A 22,989-nucleotide genomic window follows, 5' to 3' on the forward strand; every position below is an offset into this window, starting at 1 on the left:
ACCAGTGCTACGAATTACACCTGGTAGGACACGCACACCAGTGCTGCGAATTACACCTGACAGGACACGCACACCAGTGCTGCGAATTATACCTGATAGGTCATGCACAGTTCGAATCTAGGCTGAGGCACAGAAACAAAGTCCACAACTGCAGAGTTCCCAAAAGACACTAAGTTTATTACGCTCGAGCGTGGTGCCCCCCTGCTAGCCAGGAGGGGACCCTGAATGCAAATTATACAAAGGTTATATACCTTTTAGCAAAGCATGTTGCCCTCGTGCATCGGAAACCTTAGCCAATAAACAAACCCTTGTCTTATCTACCACCTATCCCTGCTTGGTGCATTCCTCGTGCTATACCAGTATGTTAATTACACAGCATGGTCCTAAAGCTATGCATCAGTAACTTTTATTATCAGGATGGGAGGCCTCACATCAAGGCCAAGAGACAGGGAGTTAGAGACTGACAAAAACCAGATACTGGGAGTCAAGGCAGGCTGGAGACAAGGAGGAGGATTTTCACAGGGATTCAATATCTAAGGATTACTCCTCCTGGTGTATGATGTGCTGGCATTTAAACAATGGTGGGCCCCAAACCAAAATGGAGTCACATGTGCTAACTTTTCCTTAACAAAAGCGATGTGGCCAGGGTGGTTAGAGATGCACGGATGCTGTGCATTGGAGGCCCCAAAGGAATTAAGTCTGCCTTCAGTCACGAAAGTCTAAAAACAGCACGGTAGAAGAAAATTGCCTACCCTCTTTCCCTCCAAGGGGATGGGCTGGCAGAGCAAAGTGCAATGTATACCTTCCTGCACCAGCGCTGGTGAATCCACACAAGGACAAGGAATGAGTTCGTTGCTGGTGAAATAGGTGTGATTTAATTGCAGTCAGTGTTTTGTGCCTGCTTCTGTCAGTGGTGAATTTGGTTCAAACACAATTTTAATATAGGAAAGATTGAGGAAAAAACTACAGAAGAGCATTATTTTTTTTTGTACACTATTTTAATTTTCCAACTGAAATAATAGTGAAACAAATTGCCAATATGGTCAATATTGGTATGAATCAGAATGAAAATGTGTTCACCAAATTTTCGGATTAGGAATAATACAAAACGCCTGCGATCCAGAAAAAGCCAGTTAGAGGAATGGAAACAGAAGTTCAGAACAAGGATGAACAGAAAACACAATCAACACTTATAGTCCTGGGTTAGTGTGAACTATAATTATGAGAATTAGGTGGTGTAACAGTAATTCCTTATGTAAGAGAAAAGTAAAGGAAGTTCTTACCATAACTTGAGTGAAACTGATTATAATCAGTTTCTTTATACAGACACTGACTAAAAAAAAAATACGATCAAAGCAAGGTGCTTAGTTTGTTGCAGAAACCCGTCCCCCCCCACCCCGAAACAAGTGTGTCATCTCAAAGTTTAATCTTTAACAGATAACTTGGAGTAACTCTTGTTATTATATTAACAATGTGAAGAAGTCAAAGTCTGTACACCATGGCAAGTTTTAAGTCTTTAAATTTAACAATAAGGTAGGAATGGTGGACTGAACTGGTCAATTCTGACACACCCAATTTTTTCCCCATATTGTTATATTTGCAAAACAAACAAACAAACCAAATAAAAAACTAACCCCTCCCCAACCAACCAAAAAAACCCTAAACAAAACAGGCAAGCAAACCAACCAAGAATGGCTCTATTTCTCCACATGCTGGAAATCTACATGGGGTATTCCGATGTCTGAAAAATGATACTAGTGTAATTCTCTTTGTACAAAACTGGGTATTGAGCAAAAGATTCTTGTAGTAATGTGATTATGTTTTAAGTTTCCTGAAATCAGGGCAAAAATGTAATGTTAATTATGGCCAGATTTTGCCTCCTGTGTAAAATAAAATGCAACAAACAACAACAAAATACACAGAAGGAACAAAGCTAAGTGAAAAATCTCTGCTGCCTTCAGGCCATAGGGTTTCTGTTTAATTGTCCCATGTAGTATGATAGGTTTTGCAGGTCCTGAGATCTCTGAGCCTATCCTGAGGATCTTCAGGCAACTGGAGAATTCTAGGTTCTCTCACAAGGGAAAGACTCACCATGATTCTCCTTGGGCTGATCATTTAACAACACTGTATTGAATCAAAATCAAATTAGAACAGGTTTCCATCCCAGGGCCTGATCTGTACCACTGAAGTCAATGGAAGCAGGATTGAGCCCTGTGTACTTGAATCTGTAAGAACAGAAGAGGCAAGCATTGTGGTTTTTGCATCATCATGGATTGTTCAAAGAGTATCACTCTCTATCCCATAGCAAAGCTTCAAAGGAAACCTGTTCTTAATCAGCAAACCCATTTTCCACAGGGGTTTCCAGAAATGGAGTGCAAACCTACCCGAGTTAATGCTGATGGGCTGATGCTGTGAATTCCATATGTTTCCTGGTTCTAACCCCTCTCTGCCCATTTGTGCTCCCTAAAAATCTGCAGAGGCCTTATTGCAGAGAATTCACACAGAGAAGCTGCCACAGGAGCAGAGGGAAGGGACAAACAGCTGCTACTTAGGCTTCACTCCCCTTCTTTTTGACAGATATTTGCTCCTTTGAATGGTTTTTCCACTCTTCATTTTGTCCATTGCAAAAAACTGAGGTGTGATCTGGTCCTAGGTAGTAACTAGTTCATAAAATGAACTATTCTGTAGAGTTTCTTTGTGTTATCTGTATTAAATGCAACTATTCTGGTCCTTCTTGCACCATTAATTTTCACTGTTTCTCTCAAAATCAGAAATGAGGATGCTTTCTTCCACAGCTGAATCTTCAGAGTTCGTTTGTGAATAATATGGATTTCTGAACCATCGTACTCTACTGAAGAGACTGCTGTTCTGTTTGTACAGGCACCACAGAAATGTAGAAACAGCAGCCACCATCACCAATGTCAGCATTACAGCTAGAGCCATGATCCCACGGTGTGATGCTAAAATGAAAGAAGCAGAAGAAAAGTTCTATAACAATGAAAGAAAGTCATGTCATAAAAATAGATGCAGAAAATGTTTTAGCTTCAGTATTTCTGATAAAAATATAAATGTATCACATAGTAGAATTTACCTTTTACAGTTTGCACTGTTGCAAAGATATCTGAAACAGAATCCAAAGTTAGCATGAAAATTATTCAGACAACTTATAAAAGTTAATGTATATGCTTTATTGTAAAGTTGCTACTTGTGGGGGAGGGGACATAATTTATAACAATAATGGGCCATCCCTGATTTAACTTTATTGATGTCAACGGGAGTTACAGCCCACTGGGATAAATATGGCCTGATGCATCATTTTAAATTCCTTCACTTACCAAAGTGCATGTGAGATAAGCACAGTCTAAATATGAAGGAGTTAAAGTTCAGGAATGCTCTGTTATGGTTTGATCTGCTTCTGCAGAAGTAACTGGATTTTTGCTATGGGTTTCAATGGAAGCAGGATTGGGCCGCTACTGGGTGAGGGTGTCAGGCTCTAATACTTTTAAGTCTTTTTTATTCATACAGTGGAAAGATGGTCTTTTGGTTAAGGAATGAGCCTAGGAATAAAAAGATCTGAATTCTATTTCTGGTTCTCCCAAAAATTTCCTGGGTGACTGTGGCCAAGTCCTTCTCTATAGGGGGGAAATAACATTTATATACCTCTAGGGGAATTGTGAGGTTAAATTGATCAATATTTGTGAAGCACATACTATACTACTGAGTGCCATAGAAAAATCTATGCATAAATACTTGGACACAACTTTCAGTCATCCATTTGATCTATATAAGAACTGTAGCAGTGTAGAAATCAAAGGTCTAATTTTTCTATTTGCCACCTGCTTTATGAGTCAGCTGTTTCATAAAGAGAAAACTTAGAAGATTCTACTACTTTCCCCAAAATATATTTGGTACAATTTAATGTTGGGACACTTTTATTTTTATTGGGGGGGAGGGGGCACAAGAAAACCTTGCAAAATTATCACAAAACTTTAACATTCCCATCACATCAGCCTTGGTAATTGTGAAAAAGGTAGTGATATTTACACACACACACAAAAAAGAAAGAAAGAAATTCTCACCCTGGACAAGTAGGGGAGCACCATTACACAGGCCTGGTTTAAGACTAACTAGCAGGGCTAATGCTGATTTTAGTGCTCTTGGGTGGGCCGGCAAAACCATTTTTTCATGTAATGATTCCTGTCCCCTGTGACTATAGAGTAGCACAACGTGTCAGGCCAGACTTGGTACTTTGGGGAGGATCAGTGAGATAATTCTTTAGGATGCCCTATATTTCATTTCATATAAAAAAAGGAGAGGGAGAATCTCTTATTGTACAAATGGAAACTATTGTCTGTGCAGTTTCCAACACTCTAAAGTGTTTCAAAGAACAATTTCTCGAATAAGTTAAGAGTTTGGGGGGTACTGGAGGCTTTTGTGCATACTCTGGTGAACTTTAGCACTTATATAGGAGCACTGTACAATCTACTAAAGAAGTGGCATAAAGTAAGTAAGTGAAGTAATTATTAAATATCCCCATTTTATAGGGGGAAGACAGACAGGTTAAGTTACTTGACCATGGCCACAGTGGGAGTCAGAACTAGGATTAGAGTAAGGGAGCTTGCTTCTGTTCAGTCCACTATCCTAGGCTGTCCTTCACACTATTTAGCAAGCTGCTCTTGTGGCTGGCGGCCACACAGGCTGCTCAGCAGAGGAGCGGACTCAGCAGTCTGAAAAGCAGCTACAGCAGCTCTAGCACCATTAGTAGCAGCGCCCATTGTTCCCTGCAACTACAAACTGGTCTGCATCCCCATCAAAATAAGGTGACCACAACTAAGGATTTTATGGGTCCTACAGGCCAATTTTGAATGGCATTAGGGAGAACCAGAAATAAAGAATGATCTTTAGGGAAAAAAATCAGTGATAAAATTGCAACCTTTGAAGTTAGTTCACTTCTTCAAAGCTATGTCCATGAATAAAAAGGGACAAAAATTATCTATAAAAAATGAAATATCCTTTATATTTATAGACTACCAAAATCAAGCGAGGCCTGTGGCTACAGGCTTCATGAATGCAAAGTCCAGTTGTGAAGAGGATTGCAGACATATGGGAAACTGAAGGTGCAATGGCATTAAAGGCCATTAACTGAACACCATTTCAGAGGAAGCCTAAAGTAAAGAAAAGGGGAAACCAGGGGAATATAAAACAATGTTATAAAGAGATGGTTATTTTGTTTCACATAAACACATACCTGTATCCATTTTACATACAAATCCCTTTTTCTCTCTGCATGGAGATAATTGCCATACTCCATCTGTAGTCCTCAAAGCAACACAAAAATTCCCTTTGAGATGATCCAAGTCAGGCTCCCTGATGCCCCAGTTTGAATAATTTAAGGGAGAACCATCAAGCCATGCTACTGTGTCATCTAAGGGCAAAAATATTTAAACACTATGAGGTCTGTGTAATGTGTGTTTAAATACATGCTGAACAGGAAAGAATGAGGAGAGGACAACTGGATAGGGGGATTCTGGAGAGCCAGCTCCCCAAAAATATGGGCAAAATTATCTTCTCTGATATGCACTGCAGGAGCTTCTTTTGTTCCCTCCATCTCCAATTCAGGAAAGCATTCCTATTCAGGAAACCACTTGCATATCTCCTGAATATCGATGGACTTTAGCACATTCTTCTGTGTTTTCCTAAATCAGAGCCTCAGAGAGGTAGCCTACCTGCCAGGAGCAGACTGCATATGGGCCCAGCATTGAGAAACCTGTTTCTCACAACAAAAACAGTGCCATCCATTATGAGCCGTTAAGGTGTGGGCAATGAAACAGGATGTCTCTCTGTGCTGTGGAGTAGAGAGGTTGGTGATGTGGAGGAGGAGGGAATCTGTTCTGCAGTAACCAGCCATCCTGCCCCGGAAAGGAATAAGGGTATTATCTTTTCTGTGAGCCAGCCATTATAGTGGGACACAAGCCAGAATGTTCCAACTGAATGGTCATAGCTTTAACAGCTACAGAGATAGAACTTTGTATTTCAGGTGCACCCTAAACTGACAAAGACATCTGAGATAAACAAGTTGAGTGTTCTGGTAAGTGGTTGTCAACGCTAAACTAAGAACTGTACCATCATATTAATGTATTCCATTACTTACTGTTCGCAACAAACTGAATGTTCAACCAAATCCTTTGGACAGAAGAACCAAAAGGGTGCAATTCTTCCAGAACAAAAGCATTTTCATCTTCATCTTTAATAGTTAAAAGATTAGATCCTGCAGATGAAACATATATACCAAGTTTCTTCATTGTTGATCATGTTCAGAACATAATTAAACTCTATTCACCTAGCCTTACACAGTGGGAAATCTACTCCTCCAGCTGTAATCGCAATTCACTCTTCTCAAGATAACTAATGTAACCCCATGCTCAGGATGTCCCTACACCTCTGACTGCCAGAAGCTGGGACTGGATGACAGGGGATGGATCACTCGATAATTGCCCTGTTCTGTTCATTTGCTGTGAAGCATCTGGCACTGGCCATTGTTGTAAGACAGGATACTGGACTAGATGGACCATTGGTCTGACCTAGTATGGCCGTTCTTATTTTTCAGTGGAGCCTTAGGAAGTTAGTTTTCCAATACCCAAAGCAATTCAGTAGGCGTGGGCACCTAACTCTCTTAGGCACCTTTGAAAATTCCAGCCTCTCTCTTTAAACAAAATATTTTTGTTTCATTCTCACACACCACATGGAAGTTACATTTCCCACACATGGGCTTTTGCTACAGAAGAAACAACACCTGTTGCATGGTGTCAAAACTTAATATTGTGCTTCAAAAGTTCAACATTATGCATAGTTATGTTAGGGATTTTAAGTTATGGTTACACTACATAACTTCTAAATTTACAATGCAGGTATAAATTTGAAACTGTCAGACTGTTATGAAACTAATCACAGGATCTTTACAGTAATCTGAAGAGAAAAATAATTGAATTTTATACAAATGCAACAAAAACTTTTATCATGCTGTATTGTAGAACATTTGTTAGTTGTTTTAGTTAGCTACAATATCATCATCTTCACTCCCATATAAAACAGGCCACTATTTAAATAAGTTATTTAAAATGTTCAGAAGAATACACGACATTTTACAGCTGTAAAGATAACTAATAACAGATTACCTTGCTTTTTGCAAAATTCATATGCTGTATCAAAACTTGTACTCTCGAAAACTGTGGAAAACCTGTAGCAATTGCTTCTAAATTTTATCCAGGTGACATTTTTTTCTGAGCATAAGCCTCTGTATTCAATTAATTTCTTTTCTGTGACAGAAATAACATTGTAGGTTTAATGGAGTAACACAATATTAAGAAACATCCCACAAATCATTTTAGAATAACACTAGCAATAATTTTACACTTGAGAAGCGTACATGTAAACTGGTAATTTTTTTACTGTATTATGGCATGGAAAAATCTTTCTTTATTGTAAAAATTATAGTGAAAAATGGACACTTGACTCATCCACAGTTTAGATCTATTTTTTTCTCTTTTTTTGCATAAAGCTAAATTGAAGTAAGCTATTCCTAAACCCAAATAAGATAAATTACGGAATACAGCCATATAATAAATACAATCATTCTGACTGATCCTGCTGCCTTTCCTCACCCTAGATGCCATCTGGTGAGAAAGTAGCTCAATATATATTTTTTAAAATGGACAATAGATCTCATGCTACTCCCATTGAAGCCAATAGGAGTTCAATGGCAGCGTTTGGATAGGGTAATGTGGTCCTGTGTTGAAGGAATATTTAAAGGACACTGCTTAGCACTGCAAAGGACTCAGCAGAGACAGTACTTTTAATTCAATTAAAAACTGTTAGTTACTTTTGTATAACCACTTTTGAGGCACCATTTTAAGTATATCACCAGTGTTGTTAAATATGTCCTCCTTGTTTTCTAGGCAGTGCAATATCATTTATGATTCAAGAGAATGAAAACAGGATCTCGGTATTTGGTCTTATTCGAAACCCCCCTCACACAGTAAATTGCCTGGAACTCTCTCTACCTCAGGGCTAAGACATCCATGGAAGGATTTTAAACTGTGAGCCAGGAAATCTAGACAAGAGTCTACTCATTTCTAACTGATGACCACCAAATCATCCATGCTCAGTGAATTTTATTAAAGTGTATTATACTTCATGCTAAATCTAGTCTTAATCCAAGAAACCTAACATTTCTCATTTGTTTTTTCCAGTTACAAGAAGGTGTTTTCCTCTCTCCCATTGGCCTGAACCCAAAGTCCAGGTTTGTTTTTTTAATTTAGTTTCACACCAACTTTTAGGCACCTAAAGACCACTGGGATTCACAAAGCCTGAGTTAAGCCCCTATACAATGAATGGGGAGAAAACTGGCACCTAAGAATGGGATTCACAAAAGCCAACATACTAGGTGGCTACTCATCTCAGCAAGCCAATGGATGCCAAGGTGTGCTAAGGCCTGCCCCTCTAATGGAGTTAGGGGTCTAAGTGTGGGCTGCAGGGAGGTGCCTCCACCTGCTTCAGATTCTCAGTCATGGGGCCAGAGAGATCGTGAGTATGAGAATGACTCTGTGGCCTGGTAGTTAGAGCACTCACTTGGGAGGTAGGAGGCCCATGACCCCGTCCCCTTGAGCCACAATGGAACAGCTTCAACAGGAGAGACTGGGAACATCACATCAGAATATTCAATAGCTTAATGCTCAGAACAAGCTCCCAAAAGACAGGAGATTGCTGTTCACATCCCTTCTCCTCCTCAGGGGTCTCCCACATCCCAATGGTCTACAGCAGTGCTGCTCACTTTGTGTGAGCTGGCCTACGGCGGCTTAATCCGATAGATAAGCTCTGAGCACGTTGACTAGATCAGGCCTTCAGGTAAGTTATGCAGAGGAACTCCTATCTTCCTCCAGTTAGTGCATGACTCTGGGGCTTAGGCATCTGGGACATCTGACATGGGGTGTCATGCACATGCATAGAGACAGAAGAGTAGGTGCCTAGGGAACTTTTACTGCAGTAATTTAAGCACCCAGTGAGTTTGGTGGCACCTGAGCAGGAGTTTGTGAATCCCAGTAGGGCCTGATTCTGGGATTTAGTCACCTAAAGCAGTTTTCAGGGTAACAGCCGTGTTAGTCTGTATTTGCAAAAAGAAAAGGAGTACTTATGGCACCTTGTGGCACTCCGATGAAGTGAGCTGTAGCTCACGAAAGCTTATGCTCAAATAAATTGGTTAGTCTCTAAGGTGCCACAAGTACTCCTAAAGCAGTTTACGTCCTTTTGTGAATCTAGCCCTAAATACTTATATATTTTATAATAATCAGTAGTCAACTGTGAACCAACATACTTCTGTTCACATTCTTCCATAGACAATGTGTAAAACTAAATTTCTTGAGATTTAATATAAAACTAACCCATGACTTACCAGTTGGCACATGGCAAACTGCTCCTTGTAGAAGTCTTTCACAGGTAGCACTTTTCCACTGCCCATTAATATCAATATAAACACAGCTGCCCAGTGACTGTGACTCCTCGTCTCCCCAAAAGGTAAACAAAGACTTGGTACCATCTGACCACTCAAAGTTAAGCCCATTCTGCCAAAATAAATTCAGGATTATTTCTCTTTATGTGTTACTGTCACATAAGTGGCTTCTTCTTTGATATCCTTTCCATGGGCTGGCAAATCTGGCTTTTCCTCCTCCAAGGCAGGGCCCTAACTAAATGATGCAGACACATTCCCAAGGACCATTACTATGTAATTCTGCAAGATCCTTTCTACTACAGTTCCTGGCCAATGGGAGCTGCGGAGCCAGCACTCAGGGCAGGGGCAGCACACAGAGCTGCCTACCTGCGCCTCCACCTAGAAACAACAGGGACAGGTTGCCGCTTGTGGGGAGCCACTGAGGTGAGCACCCTCCAGATCTAGGACCCTGAAACCTCTCCCACTCCCCAACCCCCTACCCCAAGCACCCTCCCATATCCAAACTCCCTCCCAGATCCTGTGCCCCAACTCCCAGCCCTGCAACCCAACTCCCTCCCTCTTGGTTAACCGGAATTTTTCACTTACCAGTACCCCCCATTCCCCCAACATGCTGGATAAAAAAGCTTTTACTGTACTAACTGAACCACTGTGGCAGCTGACCATGAATAAAGTAGTTATCTGGAGCATAAGTATACCAAGATTGAAGCCAAAGCCACTTCAGTGGTCAGCTTAGAAAAGGCTTTTCGCCTGTGAGTGTTCTTCTCTCTGCCTTTAAACTCCTTTTCAGTGCTGGGACTCTAGCATCACACCAGCATCACATCCTGCAGTGCTGACACCACACGGATTACAATTTACTTGTATGTTGTGTTACAACTAGAGATAAGCCCAAGCCATATACTTGAGTTTTGCTTCAGGATCCGAACTTCTCCCAAGTACAGGGGTATTCAGCTTGAGGTTTTTGCTGCAAGCTCATCTCTATTTACAAATGCACCAATTTCAAGTGAATACACATTTCCTTTTTTTTTTTTCTTTTTTTTATAGCTTGTTACCTTGTTACTATACAAACTAATCTACAGTATCATATTCATATGCACAGACTCCATTACGTACATCTGAGGTAGATAGTCCAATCCAGTGGGCATATCCTAGTCTGTTTACAATGACCGTGAGGAAGGCTTGGTGATAATGGTCCGTAACGCTGACCAATTCAGTTCCATTTGCCATGCAGGTTTTTAAAGCAGCAAACCAAGTCATATTCCCATGTATTAGTTTATACGTTCTGTTTCCATATTCTAAAGTATCTGGTACTGGATACATCTCAGATGCATCTATGGCATGTCTGGACGTATCTGCGACAAACAGAAAGAAAAAGACAAAATATCCAGTATTTTTAGTATCAAACATTTTCCTTTAACAGACAATATTTAATAAATTAACAGTTCTCAAAGCCGAATGACTATCCTTGAAAACAAATGTAAAAATCCCAAATCTGTTAGTTCTTCTAGAAGCATCCCTGAGACCATGTCAACACAACAAACAAACATACACACGACTCTTGTTTGAAATCACAGCAAGGCCAAAGATTGAATTTGTGTGGAAAATGAATGGATTCAGTACACAGAGAGGAAGGCTTTCTATCAACTCTCAAACTTTGAATTTCAACAAGAATTCAAATGGGAACTAATGCCAGTGGGCCTCAATCCCAGGGTAAGTACCCATAAAGTATGCACCAGCTCAGTGATGCTTTTGAGTGTAACCTTAGAGGGTCTCATTACACACCTGTTTAATGGGATCTCCTTGATCTCCCACTGGACTGAGGAGCTGCAGTAATCCAAAGGTTTACTTATCTGCTTATCATGCTAATAAAAGCCTGGTTTTGAATTGTAAAAAATACATATTTTGCAGAGTGAGTAATGTACATATCCAACTGTGAGGTCTTTTCAAGGAGAGAAAATTGTGCATGAACAATCTCAGAGTCAAAGATTAATCTAAATAGTACAAAGACTAAGGGATGCCTTCAGAAATTAGCTGTAAAGAGCTAATGCTAATGTGACGGGTTGGATCACAGAACCCCCCTGGGGCTGCCAACTGATGTGCCAAGACTACTTCTGCCCCTGCTTTCCCTGCCAGCTTAGGACTCCAGCACCCTGTCTTGTTAAGCCAGACATGCCAGTCTGCTCCAGCACAGACCCAGGGTCTGAACCACGTGCCCCAAAGCTGCAGACTTAACTGAACGCAGCTTAAGAAGTGTTCCTGTCTTTAACACTCAGATACTCAACTCCCAATGGGGTCCAAACCCCAAATAAATCCGTTTTACCCGGTATAAAGCTTCTACAGGGTAAACTCATAAATTGTTCACCCTCTATAACACTGATAGAGAGAGATGCACAGCTCTTTGCCCCCCCCAACCCCCCGGTATTAATACATACTCTGGGTTAATTAATAAGTAAAAAGTGATTTTATTAAATATAGAAAGTAGGATTTAAGTGGTTCCAAGTAGTAACAGGCAGAACAAAGTGAATTACCAAGCAAAATAAAATAAAACATGCAAGTCTAAGTCTAGTACAGTAATAAAACTGAATACAGATAAAATCTCACCCTCAGAGATGTTTCAATAAGTTTCTTTCACAGACTGGATGCCGTCCTAGTAAGGGCACAATCCTTTCCCCTGGTACAGTCCTTGTTCCAGCTCAGGTGATAGCTAGAGGATTTCTCATGATGACTGCCCCCTTTGTTCTGTTCCACCCACTTATATATCTTTTGCATAAGGCGGGAATCCTTTGTCCCTCTGGGTTCCCACCCCTCCTTCTCAATGGAAAAGCACCAGGTTAAAGATGGATTCCAGTTCAGGTGACATGATCACATGTCACTGTAAGACTTCATTACCCACTTGCCAGCATACAGGTATACAGGAAGACTTACAAGCAAAACAGAAAGAAAAGGAGTACTTGTGGCACCTTAGAGACTAACAAATTTGTTTGAACATAAGCCCTAGTGAGCCACAGCCCACTTCATTGGATATAAAATCTCCCCGCTGTGTTTTCCGCTGCATGCATCCAATGAAGTGGGCTGTGGCTCACGAAGGCTTATGCTCAGATAAATCTGTTAGTCTCTAAGGTGCCACAAGTACTCCTTTTCTTTTTGCGGATACAGACTAACACGGCTGCTACTCTGAAACCTGTCATTAATATGCTGTGTTTCTGTGTGACATCCCCAGGCAGATTAGCATCATCAGTGCCTAGCCTGTTTGATGGCCCATCAAGGGTCATTAACTGTACAATGAACCCATTGAAAGGAACCAGTGAATATACCTTATGAGTCAGCAAGGCATTTGGTATCCTGATGGACAGGATTCTAAGGCTTTTCCATACCATGTGCTGGGCACCTTGTGTTTGGGAAAAAGGAAGTACAAGCCTCATGGCAAAACAATATAAAGGGCAGCTGCATCATCTCCATTTTGTCTTCATTCCTGCTTCTTCCCTCTGGAGTAACTTTTCTACAATCGAAGCTCTGAACAAAGAACTAAATGACCCATCCCAAGAGGAAAAGCTATGTGTAGCCTTAAAGTTTGTCTCTTTCACCAAGAGAAGTTGGTTCAATAAAAGATATTATCTCAGCCACCTTGTCTCTATAATAAAATTAACATGGAACATATTAAATGGATTAAAAGCTGGCTAAATGATAGGTCTCAAAAAGTAATTGTAAATGGGGAATCAAACGGGAGTGTTTCTAATGGGGTCCCAAAGGGATCGTTCTAGGCCCTATGGTATTTAACATTTTTATTAATGACCTGGAAGAAAACAAAAATCATCACTGATAAAATTTGCAGATGACACAAAAATTGAGGAAGTATTGAATAATGAAGAGGGCAGGTCACTGATACAGAGTGATCTGGATCTCTTGGTAAGCTGGGTGCAAGCAAACAATGTGTATTTTAATATGGCTAAATGTAAACATATACATCTAGGAACAAAGTATATAGGGCATAACTTACACAATGGGGGAATCTCTTCTGGAAAGCTGTAACTCCGAAAAAGATTTGGGGTTCAGGGACGATAATCACCTGAACATGAGCTCTCAGTACAACACTGTGGCCAAAAGGGCTAATGCGATCCTTGGATGCATAAATGAGAATCCCAAGTAGGAGCAGAGAGGTAATTTTACCTCTGGATTTGGCACTGGTGTGACTGCTGCTGGAAAACTGCATCCAGTTCCTCAATTCAAGAAGAATGTTGCTAAATTGGAGTGGATTTAAAGAGCCACAAGAATGATTAAAGGCTTAGACAACATGCTTTATAGATAGTGATTTACTCAAGGAACTCAATCTATTTAGCTTAACAAAGAGACAGTTAAGGGGCAACTTGATTAGAATCTATAAATACCTACATGAGGAACAAATATTTAGTAGTGGGGTCTTCAGTCTAGCAGAGAAAGGTACAACATGATCTAATAGCTGGAAGTCGAAGCTAGACAACTTCAGACTGGAAATAAGATGCAGAACCTTAACAGCGAATAATTAACCACAGGAACAATTTACCACGGGTTGTGGTGGATTCTCCACCACTGCCAATTTTTAAATCAAGATGGGATGTTTTTCTAAAAGATATGCTCTAGGAATTATTTTGCCTGCATTATACAGAAGGTCAGACTAGAAGACTACAATGGTCCCTGCTGGCCTTGTAATCTATGGAAAAAGCCCAACTATATTAGGTCTTCTAGTCTATCTTCCTCTCTGTGTGGACTGTTCTCTACAGTACTTTTTCCTGAAGTTTTCTATAATCCAGTTTTACAGGTCGCATACTGAATCTCATTGTCAGTAGTTTTTTCTGATGGTTAGTCTAAATTTTATATCATTACTCCAAGTTATGCATCACCCCAAATACCTGCTCCCCTCCATGATCTAAGATATGCAATGTATAGCCAGAAGAAAAAAACAAAGATAATACTCTTGGTATTGATCATGTAGCAATGTTGATTTGTCCAAAATATTACAGATAATTTGTAGTTTTAGGCTGTTGACATGAAGCCGTGTAAGAGGTAATTTACATTCCACGGTTTATAAAGAATGTATACAACATACCACAGATGAGAGAGAAGAACGTGAGCAAGTTAATTAACAATGGAGAGGGCTGAGAGTGAGAGTAAAACAGAAACAAATCCTTACCTTGAGTCTTTTGGCAGATAAAACCATAATTTTTCTGACAGCTTTCTAAGTACCATTTTCCCGTAAAATGAAAATTAGGGTTATTTGATACCAAGGTACACAACGGAACTTGTTCTTGGATATTAGCACTGTTATACCTCTGACCCTGTAATAAACATGTATCATGATAATGAATGAACACTGCCTAAAAACTAATAAATAAGTCTTAACTGATTAAAATAAAAATCATTACAAGAAAAAGCATGCAGAAGATTAACCAGCTGACAGTCACTAAACATGAACATTCTAATGTACATCATCATAATTAAAAATTGAAACATCATAATGAAAATTTTGCATAATTCAGTTGAAAGAATGTGAAATCAGAACTAACTAAATATTTCTCTATGCATAAAGCAATACACTGCACAGTACACTTCATGATAATTTTGCTCTCTGGAGCAGATTTTAAAAACTGTTTACCACTTGTTATGCCCCAAATTTTGTGCTTGTAAAGAGCTATAGGAGTAAATGATGGGATATGTGTGTCTACCCAACTGAAGGTGTAAATCAAACGGCTAGATGTCTACAGAGGATCATTTTTGACCACATTTAATTGGACCCATGAAACTGTTCCCTCCATTATTAGGACGTGCAAAAGTAAGCCCATGTTGAGGCCCTATTAGGCCCTATCCTTTTAAAAAAAATCACTGATTATTATGTACAAAACAATACCTCCCCACGAAACGCATTTCATAAAACTTACATGAACTACTTCAACTGGAAACCAATTGGAATATACCTTCGGATGTTCATTCACCCATTTTCCATAATCATCACTCTGAAGACCTATCCAAACACTAGTCTTCTGTCCAAATAGATTCATTGTTATAAAAGCTGCAAAAAGAAAGAATGAATTTTAACACATAAGTTATTGTAAGCCATTTGGGCAACTCTCTCTTTATAGCCACAATTAGCACATTAAAACAAAGGAAAAACTTAATTAGCAGCCAATGCCATTTCATAGGTATTGTCCTTATTAGAAGGAAAGAGCATTAGCAGCATTTCATTTCCATGTAATTTTAAATTTACTGGTACTGATTGACTTCAGTGGGGTCAGGATCTAGACCATTACCTAATTAAGGTTGAAGAGGTTCCCATAGCAGTTTGGAACAATTTTAGTTTTTTGATGTGACTGTTTCACTGAAAATGCATTTCTCCACTGTAGTTAAAAATTAGACTGTGTAACGTAAAGCATGAAGGCTAGATTTTTAGTTCAACTAAAAAAAATTTTACACACATGACAAATTTTAACTTGGGACTTTTTTGAACAGGGAATATAAAAAGTGCCAAGCATACAGGTGTTTCTTAGACTCCAGTTTGGACTGGTCAGTGTATAAAAAGCCAATCTAATATAGTGTAGATAAGACCCAATGCACTGTATTCATGTAACGAGGATACTAGTTTTTCATCATTACCACCGTTATTTTTAATTAGGTAGATTTTACAATATTATAATGTATTTCTAATATAGGAATTTTATAAAGCAATCTTTAAAAATGTACCCCTCTACCTTTGGCATTTCTAATTCATGTATCACCTTTGTATGTATGCACAAAGTGTTGTGCAAACGATAACTAATCCTCAAAATACACTTTTGAGGAACACAAGGAAATATTATCCCCGTTTCATAGTTTGAGAAACTGAGGAAAAGAGATTTTAAAGAGATTGTTCAAAGTCACTTGAGAGAGTTATCAGAGTAACAGCCGTGTTAGTCTGTCTTTGCAAAAAGAAAAGGAGTACTTGTGGCACCTTAGAGACTAACCAATTTATTTGAGCATGAGCTTTCGTGAGAGCTGTAGCTCACGAAAGCTCATGCTCAAATAAATTGGTTAGTCTCTAAGGTGCCACAAGTACTCCTTTTCTTTTTGAGAGAGTTAGTAGCACAGCCAGGTTTGGAATGTGAGTGTTCTTAATTCCCAGTCCTGTAATTAAGATTATGCTTTACTTCTTAATAAAACAAATAAAATGTCATTGTTATTATAATGCAATACAGTATTACCTTGTTCTACTTCATTTTCAATAGAAGCAAGTGACCCATCCTGTTCACTGCAGAAAGTCTGGGCAGAGTACCAGTTCGTCAGATGGTCTGGATCCTTTGGAATTTGTATCAAAAAACACTATTCCCAAAAGAAAAAAATGTTTTATTTTTTACATTTTAAAATGTGTTTGGTGATTGTTAAAGGTACTGTATTGACAGCCCTGAAGACTATAGTCTTCTGATTACCCACAGAATAGGTACAACAAGGGCAATGGCCTGCCATTGTGTTTGAACCCTAAGCAAGAATGACAATCGTTTCAAAGGGAGACAGAGCAGGGCAGTGCCCATGCTCTTTCAGTTTCTAAGGGGTTGTCTACACTTACATTTTATAGCACTCTAACTTGCTGGCTCAGGGGGGTGAAAAATCACCCCCCTGAGCGCAGCAAGTCTGAGCGCTTTAAAGCGCTAGTGTAGACAGGCTCCGAGCGCTAATCCCTTCGTGGAGGTGGATTACCAGGAGCGCTGGTGCGCGACCACCCTCGCACTTCAAAGCGCTGCCACAGGAGCGTTCCGGAACAGTGCTTTGAAGTTTCCAGTGTAGCCATGCCTAGGGCCTCTCTGCCAAGACTGTCCACAAGAGTGAAAAATCAAGATCAGCTGCGTCATGAATATTGTGATGTGGACATCTGCCCGCCAGGAATTGGGCGGAAGCCATCAAATCAATTCAAACAGGCCACTGAAAAGTAAACATTTATTTACATAAACACATCTCTTCTACATTCTTGGTATTAATTTTCAGTCACAACTGATCAGGGATGGATTCAAAACAGTTTAAAGGTGAAATGTTCCTTGGGCCAAAATTATCCCTGAAGCCAATGGAGTTTAATCAGGGATGAGTCTGGCTACCTGTCTGTCCCTGGGTTACAGAATCCACAGGTTTAATATAAACCAAAAGAAAATTTTACCACTGCAACTCTAGTGTGTGAATACACGTAGGTTTACAATCTTTTCTGAACATTATTGTAACAACATGTATTGGAATGTGACAATTTCTGAAGGAAAAAATGCAAGGCTCCATTTAGCACAGCCTTCTTGTCATATTGAAATCACATTCCTAGACAATAAAAGCCTTCTTAGTGCACGTGTCTTAATTGGGCCACGGGGTATGGAACACTGAACATACGTGACACAAAAACACGAGTAACTTCACACACATTTTACTCAACAAAGTCAAAACATTCTATAACTTAAATGGGACCACTTGTGTATAGAAGTACTGGTCAGCATAAGCATTTGCAGAATTGGGGCCTATATTTATATGCCTAAAAAGCCTGTTGTCAAAAGGGAAAACAATATCTTCAATAATCTGTAATATCCTTAAATAGTCCACTCACTATCATAAATTTGTATGGGTTTTGAAGAAACAAAAATAATTTTTTTTAACCTTGAATCCAAAGTATAGCCATCCTTTGGGACATATTCCTTGATGGTTCTGGTCTTTTAGAATTTTTCTCTCTATTGTCCATACAGTTTTACGCTTACAAATAGAGGGAAGAGAAATGGTACAGTTTTCATCACCCCAGAGTCCTGTGAAAAATAATTATAGAAATTATGTTAATACATTCATGTTAGAAAAGCTGCTATGTACATCGATTTGATGACTAAAAATTACTGTTTCTCAGATGTTATTGTTAATATTGCTATAAAGTTATTGACCAAATGACACAAGGCCCTACATTCAATTCAGTGGTATTTCTCTGTATGTCTTTCTATATTAGAGGTGGCCAAGAACTGGAATTTACATTCCGCTGGAAATACTGACCTTTTCAATTTTGTTTTCATTCTGAATTGGAACAAAAAGCTGAAATTTTGAGATTTGCCGTGAAATGAAAATTCAGAAAATAACTGATTTGGACCATTGAAATATTTTATTTCGATAGAGCTGAAGTGTTTTGTTTCTATCATTTAAATTAATTTAGTTTTTATATTATATTACAATAAATATTAAATATACTATTTAAATATTTTAATATAATATGAACATCTAAACAAAAGGAATCAAAACAAAAATATTTCAGCACTATTGAAGTGAAACATTTAGACTTATTTCTGTTGAAAAATTTTGTCAGAATATACATGTTTCCGCTAACCATTTCAATTTCAACAAAACTGTCAATGGAAATTTTTTAACCAGCTCAAATCTGTATGACACAACAACTTTTGAAAACTGCATCTGTTCAATTCCCAAATTTCAAAATTGGAAAACCAGAAAAGTTTGATTTTCACTAAAATTCAACCCACAGACTTCCCATTTGGTGCTGGAGGTAGAGGAAGCTCTCTGTCGCCCTCTGCTGCCGCCTACAAATATCATAGACATAAGCTTACTTGAGGGCTACACATTTCCTTGCTTATGTAGGTTGAGCTGTTCCCCAAGCTGGGCCTCTTGCCCTTCGTCCCCCTGCCAATCTGGCCAGCCAGCCCCCACCTCCAGGCAAGCAAATTGCCCCTTTCACCCCCCTGCGATGCCCCTCCCCCCTCCACAAGCTCCTTGATGACTCTCTGGCCAGGCCCCTTCACCCTCACCTACATTTACACTTAAGCTGGATAACACACAACTTGAATTACATGAGCAATGAAGTGTGCAACCCTCTAGTGGCAATTTATTGCTGAAAATTATACAACATAGAGGGGCTGATGCTCAGAGGTGCTCAGCATCAGCAGCTCCTTGGGGAGTAGCAGGAGTGGAGCACCAGCTCAATTCTGCTACTATGCTCTAAAATCTTCCTGATTGTGTTGGTAGACTGTGATGACCCATACTAGAAAATACAAAAGAGTAAATAATCACAGGGTCTCATTTCAAACTCACGCTAAGAGTCCCATTTTGTCTGATTTCATCTGTTCTCTTTCTTGTAAGCTCTACTAAACATCTTCACTTTTGGCCCTGAGGACAGCCATGCTCTCTCTCAAAACACAGCAGTGCCTTGGTTACTCCATGATGCAGCAGTGGATACTACCATAGTTGATGCAATCCATGTGCCCCTCTGATAAATAGTAACACCACTTGCCTACATATTTCACCTTTGGTTGCCATCATTGTCACTTCAAAAGACTGCTTCTTACAAGGTAACAAAACTACACAACTTCGCCACTCAGCCTGCTCTCAACACTGAATCTATTCTGACAAACAGCAAACATCCTTTTGGTTGACACCTGGGATCTTACAGTATTGCCAAACCCAAGCATTCAAAAATTATAAGTAAGGTCCCAAAAAATCATGAGGTCATTAAAAATAATACATTTTAGGTTCTTTTTAAAATTTGACTTCTGCTTTTTGAGCCTAGGGTGCACCTAGTTACATTTTTTAGCTTTTCTCCACTGCCACAGGGGCTAGAAATCTAATTTAATTTAATAAAAAAACCCAAAAGCTGAGACTCTTAAGTTACCAAATGACATCAGGAGCTGGGACTTTAAGAAAAACACCCAATATCACAAGTTTCATGACCAAATTGTGAGTTGGCAACACTATAATTTTGATTACAGTAGCAAAAATATAGATCCAGCTAATGATGTAAGGAGCTTGACAAGGGAATAACAAAACATTGTACCAACAATCCTTAAGCAAATTGGCTAAAGAACCAAAACCAAGCTAGAGCACTGAGTTAGTAAAGTTTTGGGTTGGCATAAATACAGTTTACAAAAGTATTAAAAACCATTACTAAATCAATCCAGCTCATTTGGGATGAACAACTGGCTGAAAACTGGCAGTGCATTAGCTTTACTGCTGTGAAAGAAAAATTTCTAATATGCACTGAAGATTCATTGTATGAGTGGATTATTTATAATTTTGATATTAAAAATTTGGAACTTTTAATATTTGTTTTTGATGCTTTGAGTCAGTCTCTGAGAATATTTTCAGATTTTTTTGCTATTACTTTGTTCCAAATAAGAGTGTCATTGTCTAGCGTCCACTTACTGGGAAAAAAAAAATAGATTGTGGGTTATTTTGCACGTTCTAGAGAAATATAAACCTCAATCTAATTTAGTAATAAAATGTGCAATAACCCCTTCAGGCCCGTAAAATGATTAGTTTCGTATTAATGCAACAAAGGGAAATGTAATATTGACCTGTCTGTGATGAAATGAAGCCACATCTTTCGCCTTGTGTGCGCGCAGATCTTTCTCTTCCTTCATTCCAGTTCTCATATACTAATGGTGACCCATCTCTCCACCTGCATAGAAACATTAAACATTTAGTGACGTTCTCTTCTTTTTTCCCACCCCTCAAATTGCCACTACATTAATAAATGCCACCAAACAGACAGGGGATAGAAAATGCCCCTTAATTAGCTCACAAAAAAAACCCTATTCACATTGTTGTGTTATATCCATTATAGCCCTTTCAGTAGAAATACTGTTAAAATGAGAAAAAACAGTAATAAATTCTGAATTACAGCCTACTCCCGATAACCTAAGTGGATCCTTGACACCCTATGCAGTCATAAAACACAGTTTTGTTTTGACAAACTGAAGGGCAACTTGTAAACAAGATCTTTCCATTAAAAATAAAAATAAAATAAAAGACAAAACAAAACAAAAATTCCAAGCACACACTTAAGTACATTCTTACCGAAATCCATCACTAGATACTTCAGAGTGCAATCCAATCCACCAGCGTATGTCACTTTTTGATAGCTGTAAGAATTTTTTTTACCGGTGTTTAATTACATATAGTTCTCCTAGTAAAGCATAAACAAACACCTAAGACCCAGTCCTGCTCTCACCAAGGTCAACGGGAGCAACAGCAAGTCCAAATTCTGCTTGCCTTAATTTATGTGAGTAGGCCCATTGGCTTCAGTGATACTATTCATGCAAAGACAGCAAGATTTGGCCCTGAGTTTGCAATTTACAGAGGACACGTTGCCAATTTTAGGATTTATAGCTTGTCTGTAAAACTTTGCTGTGGCCTGAAAATTGCTACACAGGTCTGAACCTGAACTTGTTTTGTTCATTTAAGATATTTAAAAAAAAATCCGGTAATTTATTTAACTTATAAAATGCAAACATTGCCTTTTAGAATTCTTTTAGAATTAAAATAATGGTAAACAGTCATTACAGTTTGTAAATTGGTTACGGCACATTTTTAACGGCTTTCTTATTACAGCTCTACGTTACAGATTTCAGAGCGAGTGAGGTGTTCCTTTTAATCCAGAGAACAGATACAATACAGACAGCAACAATGTAAGCTTCTACTCACTGCCCTCCCAACATGTCTCTCCCCTGAACTGTGGGTGGGGACCACTTCTGGGGTGAAATGATTGTTGAGTGTTTATAGATACGGCTACATTTTAGTCACAGGTATTTTTAGTAAAAGTCATGGACAGGTCACAGGCAATAAACAAAAATTCACAGCCCGTGACCTGTCCATGACTTGTACTACATATTCCTAACTAAAACTTGGTTTGGGGGCGTTCTGGGGGCGCTGCGGGTACACGGGTGTGTGTGGCCCAGGACCCCTGCTGGAGCTGGGGAGGGGGGTTGGTGGGGCTGGCAGGCTCCCTACCTGGCTCTGCATGTCCCTGCAGCTCCTTGGGAGAGGAAAGGCCAGGGGGGCTCTGTGCGCTGTCCCCACCATGAGCTCCGGCTCCGCAGCTCCCAATGGCCAGGACCCGCAGCCAATGGGAGCTATGGGGGGCGATGCCTGCAAGCAGGGGCAGAGCACAGAGCCCCCTGTCCCCTCCATCTAGGTTAGGAGCTGCAGGATCATGCCAGCTGCTTCCAGGGAGCTTCCCCCACCAGGTAAATGCCACCCCGTACCCCAACTCCCTGACCCAATCCTGAGCCCCCTCCCACACTCAAACTGCTGCTGCTCGCGGTCCAGGGACTGCCTGAGTGTTCGGACAGCCCGAGCCAGCTGCACTGGCAGCTGAAAAAGACACAGAGCGGAGGTCACGGAAAGTCACGGCATCAGTGACCTCCATGACTGACAAGCAGCCTTATTTATAGACATTTAATCCTTGGCCTCTCTGTGAGACAGCTAACAAAGGAAACAATTGGTTTTAAATGTGCACAATATTGAAAAAGCAGTTGGTGTCAATGAGAAGTAATTAGTTTTCCGATAAAGATTTTCAGTCCATACAGTCAGTAGTAGAGCAGTTGGCCATAATACATTTTGGCCAAATTCTGCTCTCAGTTATTGATTTTACTAGGATTGCTATCATCAGAAATGAGAGCAGAATTTGGCCCATTTAAAAAAAAATATAGAAACTCCTGATGAGAGAAGGAGATTAAGGCATGAGATCA

At 39.6% G+C, this 22,989-nt stretch overlaps 1 protein-coding gene across 2 annotated transcripts in view; it reads right to left on the reverse strand.

The window, feature by feature from the left end:
* Nucleotides 1-1,389: 1,389 nt before the first annotated feature.
* PLA2R1 (phospholipase A2 receptor 1) overlaps nucleotides 1,390-22,989 on the reverse strand; it is a 72,581-nt gene continuing 50,981 nt past the window's right edge. Inside the window, exons 18-30 of one of the 2 annotated variants that reach the window (XM_073305599.1) lie at nucleotides 21,317-21,381; nucleotides 20,815-20,918; nucleotides 18,134-18,276; nucleotides 16,711-16,828; nucleotides 15,415-15,545; nucleotides 14,670-14,814; nucleotides 10,616-10,854; nucleotides 9,449-9,617; nucleotides 7,176-7,316; nucleotides 6,152-6,268; nucleotides 5,249-5,425; nucleotides 3,092-3,121; nucleotides 1,390-2,960 (exon numbers count right to left, since the gene is read on the reverse strand). In XM_073305599.1, the coding sequence (XP_073161700.1) occupies nucleotides 2,743-2,960; nucleotides 3,092-3,121; nucleotides 5,249-5,425; nucleotides 6,152-6,268; nucleotides 7,176-7,316; nucleotides 9,449-9,617; nucleotides 10,616-10,854; nucleotides 14,670-14,814; nucleotides 15,415-15,545; nucleotides 16,711-16,828; nucleotides 18,134-18,276; nucleotides 20,815-20,918; nucleotides 21,317-21,381 (1,797 nt within the window). In that variant the 3' untranslated portion in view covers nucleotides 1,390-2,742. The other variant, XM_073305600.1, reaches the window with a different exon arrangement.

The sequence above is a fragment of the Lepidochelys kempii genome, chromosome 11 (genome assembly GCF_965140285.1).
Source record: "Lepidochelys kempii isolate rLepKem1 chromosome 11, rLepKem1.hap1, whole genome shotgun sequence".
NCBI classification, from domain to species: domain Eukaryota; kingdom Metazoa; phylum Chordata; order Testudines; family Cheloniidae; genus Lepidochelys; species Lepidochelys kempii.